A 4408-nucleotide genomic window follows, 5' to 3' on the forward strand; every position below is an offset into this window, starting at 1 on the left:
CATATTATTTATGTATATTCAATTTATTTTATATATATATATATAATATATATATATATGTATTTGACGTGTAGGTATGAATTGTCAGGAACGCAATGAATGCCTGTGCGTGAACAGCTGTGAATGTATACCTATTCATATAAAGCACCGTCTATGAACACACGTGGTTCTCGTCACCTTCTGGCAATCTGTGAGTGCTACACCACTTGTCGCGGGTTAAATCCACAATTTTGGCGATTCTTTTTGGAAATAAAAGCTCACCATCGTCGTTGATTATGAGATTCGCATCACGAGTGGTGGAACTGCAGTAGCAGGATAAAAACGCCATCGTCGCCAATGCCGAATTAGACTGACAAATTAGACTCTGTCCTATTATTTAATTTTTGATTTGGCGTACGAATTTGTCCTGTTATTTAACTTTTAATTTTGGCGTAACAGCCCCAATTACAATCTATTGCATTTGTTATTGTTAGAGCCATTTGTGTCGTTGACTGAAATTCGACGTTTCCGTATGAGATGCAGTCTTCTATGATGTTGATGGAGTGTATCTCATTTTTTTTTGAGTTTACCGTGTATGCCTCTGGTAAGTGGTAGTGGGGTTCTAAATTTGGTATAATTTGTTTGTGATGAAGTTATGGCATGCAAACGCAGGTGGGTTCATTTGTCGGCGTCTGTTATCATGTCTTACATCTGTAGTTCAGAGAGGCTGCTTTAGGGCGAATCGTCGTTGATTTCGTATCACATGTTCATATACATATACATAAACATATAAATATACATATACATTTACTTTTACATATACATATACATATACATATATATATACATATACATATACATGTACATATACATATACATATGCATATACATATCCATATACATACACATATGCATATACATATACATATACATATACATTACACTCACATATACATATGCATTACACTTACATATACATATACATTACACTTACATATACATTACACTTACATATACATATACTACATATACATATATTATTATTGTTAGATTTCTGCCACAACTACAGCTAAATGTTCTCGAAAGTACCAAAGCTCCACTTAAGTGCCACATGTTGTTATGTGTTTGCCAGGTCCATATCTATAATGCTGCTGTTCTCCAGTTAGCCGAGTACACTGCAGTACTATCTAGGTACCCAACGAGTTCTCAATGTCTATCATGTGCTTGTGAGGACAAGGTGGTCTTGGTCTTTTTTCAGAAAAGAAAACGAAGGCTTTAGAGTTAGACTGTGGAAATAATCTGAATAGTACGTGCGAGCACTATAAATAGAACGGAGCAAGTACTATAAATAGAAATGAGCAAATATTATAAATAGAACGGAGCGAGTACCTGAAGTCTCCTACATTGACCACATGTGTATGCCATAGTCTTTCAGCGGCTTTCGCAAAGATATTAAGAATGCTTGACATTGCTGAAGTGGCATATGAAGTTGAGAAATGCCGTACAACAGGGCGTTGTGCAAGCCAAGGCATTAGGTTTAGGGTTTAGGGTTTTGGTGAGCTTTGGGTTGGGTGTAGTATGTGCTTAGGAGGGGGTGTCTCGGTTCGTGCGTACCATGCTATTGAGCTTTGGGCTGTGGTTAGTCAGGGTGCTTGAGGGGGTGTCTTGACAACTCAATTTAAAGGGGAGAGCGCGTGGTCGAAAGGGCATCTACTATTTATGCAGGAGGGCTGTGTATGGGATGCGAATGTGAAGCTTTCATTGACTGATATAAATAGAACAGGCCAATAGTGGGAATTCTATAAATAGAAAAGGGAGCCGTAGAGGTTCGATACATTGGTACGGTCAGTAGTGCTAAGAAGTGTGCGGGAAAGCAGGGCATGATACACGTTGGAGAAGTGAAAATGGGTCAGTTATTTGGCTCAATCACAGATTAATTGGCCGGCAAATACACAATATTGTGTAGGAATTGGATTGGCGAGAGCAGGAAATCCATAAGTTGCAGTCAAGGGGGTGTGGGTACAGAAAGGTCGTGTGCAATACACCGCTGAAGTCCACTCAAGGAATGTTATGTCAAGCAAAACACCTCCCGAGGGGTTAAGTGTATGGGGGATATAGGTAGATTGCAGTACGGGGATGGAAACACTTATGTTGGAAGTTGTAGGTAGATTGGAACAGGGGGTGGCGAAACGTATGTTGGACGTGGTAGGTAGATTGGAATAGCGGAATGGCAATACTCGAGTTGGATGTTGTAGGTAGATGGGGACAGGAGGTGGCCCAAGCGTGTGAAGGAGAGTTACATAGCGTGACGTCTCAGATATCTGAGTGCGGCTTGTATGGCCGGATCTCCGGGGATGAGAGAAAATGACTATGAGAGTGAGGGTGTATATGATATCACTATGAGAGCGAGGGTGTATCTGATATCACTTTGATATCACTTTGAGAGAGGTGTATTTGATATCAAATACGAGTGCAAAGGTGGGCGTAGGCTCGCCTTAGGTGATCTGGCGGAAGTGTGCAGATGGTTAGTAGTCGTGGGAGGTGTGTGAGACCTTTTCAACAGACCAAAGTGCTCGGTATATACAATTTTTTTGAGGCGTAGTTTAGTATTAAGTGTGGTTGCACGACACTTGATATATATATATATATGGAGATAGGCTAGGTTAAACAGCTGATGTAGAGAGCCATATCATTAGACAGGCGAAACTCTTTACTGGACATAGTTTAGTATGTAGTGGGGTTCCAAGGTACTTGGGATGTAGTGTGGCTAAGGTGCGTGGGTGGAGATGGGCTACTGGCCACATGCGACTACAACTGTGACTCATCAACGCCTATGGGAAAGAGATCAATGGAACGGACTAGATCGAGCGGCGTCCAATTGATCACGCTTGTTGGAAGTCATTGGGAGTGCAGATTAGTTCAAATTAATTTTAGATTAGTTCAAATTAATTCCAATGACTAGATAATTCCATTGGCGCTTATTGGGGGTACAGGTTAGTTCAGTTTAATTCCTTTGACACTTATTAGGAGTGCAGATTAGTTCGAAATAATATTACTGTCAGTTGAAACTATTACTATCTCATTGTAGGGCTATACGCTATTGAGAGTGCAGATTAGTTCAATTAATTGCTATGACGCTTATTAGGAGTGCAGTTTAATTTAAATTCATTCCAAGGACGCCATTGAGAGTACAAAGTAGTTCTGAATAATTGAAATGGCGCTTATCGAGAGTACAGTTTAATGTAAATTAATACCAACGGTGCTTATTGGGAGTGCTGATTAGTCCAAATTAATTACAATGTTGTATCTTTACTTTGCAAATTGTTCGAACTATTTTCAGAGGCGTACCTACACTCCTTTCAAAGATCGACGGCGTGGCCCCAAATAGCCAGATGGCACTTGTTGATATAGAACTCAGCGCCGAGCGCGAAGGGCATGAGTTATTGTATGATCACATAGCGCAGGTACTCTGTTAGCAGGTGAAAGCCTGGTCACGTACAGACCCCTCACACAGACACCTATTCCGCTCTCAGCCAAAACTAGTCCATCACGTGTGGTACATGCAGCCAATCACTGTCTTACGCACACGCACACCCACCCACCCACCCACTCACACACTAACACTTCAACTAACCCGAACTTTCACGCATTATGTTTCCAATCGTCTTTGCAAAAGGCGGCATCGGGAACTTCTGGCGGCTCGAGTGGTTCTCCGGTGATTGATTCACTTGGCAGGGCCATTGCACTCAATGCAGGGGGCAAGAAGAAGGCCGCGTCCAGCTTCTACCTACCACTTGACCGGGTTGTCAGGTGAGTTATAACTATAGTGTTCTATTTATAGACGGATGAATAGTGTGAGTTGTTGTTCTGTTGCGCGCAACGCGAGGAGAAGAAGTCCGCTTGAGCTTCTACGTACCACTCGACCGGGTTGTCGGGTGAGCCGAGATCAATTTATAGCTGTAGTGTTATTTATAGACGTGTGAAATGTATGAGTGATTGTTCCACTGCGCTCTAGGCGGGGGCCAAGAAGAAGGTAGCGTCTAGCTACTACCTACAACTTCGACAGGGTTATCAGGTGAGCCGAGATCTATTTATAGACGTGTGATAATTTAGGAATGTTTTAACTTTTGGGCATCGGCGGCGGGCGAGCATATGTCAAATCCGACCTATATTGTCCTACAAAAGGTAAAGGCTGTCACATTCTGCACCGATCACACAGTTATTCTTAATGTGTTGCGTCGGATTGTCGTATAAACATTTTCAATGAGAGCACTTTCATAAGACGTGGTCGGACATCCGACATGGACGCCATATTTCGGAAAAGACGGATATGGTTCTACATACGGTTATGAGTACGTATAGACACACACACACACACATATATATATACATACAAACATGCATACACACACACACACACACACACACA

At 41.8% G+C, this 4408-nt stretch overlaps 1 protein-coding gene across 1 annotated transcript in view; it reads left to right on the forward strand.

The window, feature by feature from the left end:
• Positions 1-2115: 2115 nt before the first annotated feature.
• The window catches only part of SARC_08934 (hypothetical protein), a gene marked incomplete at both ends in the record, with an annotated part of 5988 nt that continues 3695 nt past the window's right edge, over positions 2116-4408 (forward strand). The window contains 2 exons of the mRNA XM_014297070.1: positions 2116-2184; positions 3656-3789. Of these exons, the coding sequence (XP_014152545.1) occupies positions 2116-2184; positions 3656-3789 (203 nt within the window). The remainder of the gene's footprint in view (positions 2185-3655; positions 3790-4408) is intronic.

The sequence above is a fragment of the Sphaeroforma arctica genome (assembly GCF_001186125.1).
Source record: "Sphaeroforma arctica JP610 unplaced genomic scaffold supercont1.855, whole genome shotgun sequence".
In the NCBI taxonomy this organism is placed as follows: Eukaryota; class Ichthyosporea; order Ichthyophonida; genus Sphaeroforma; species Sphaeroforma arctica.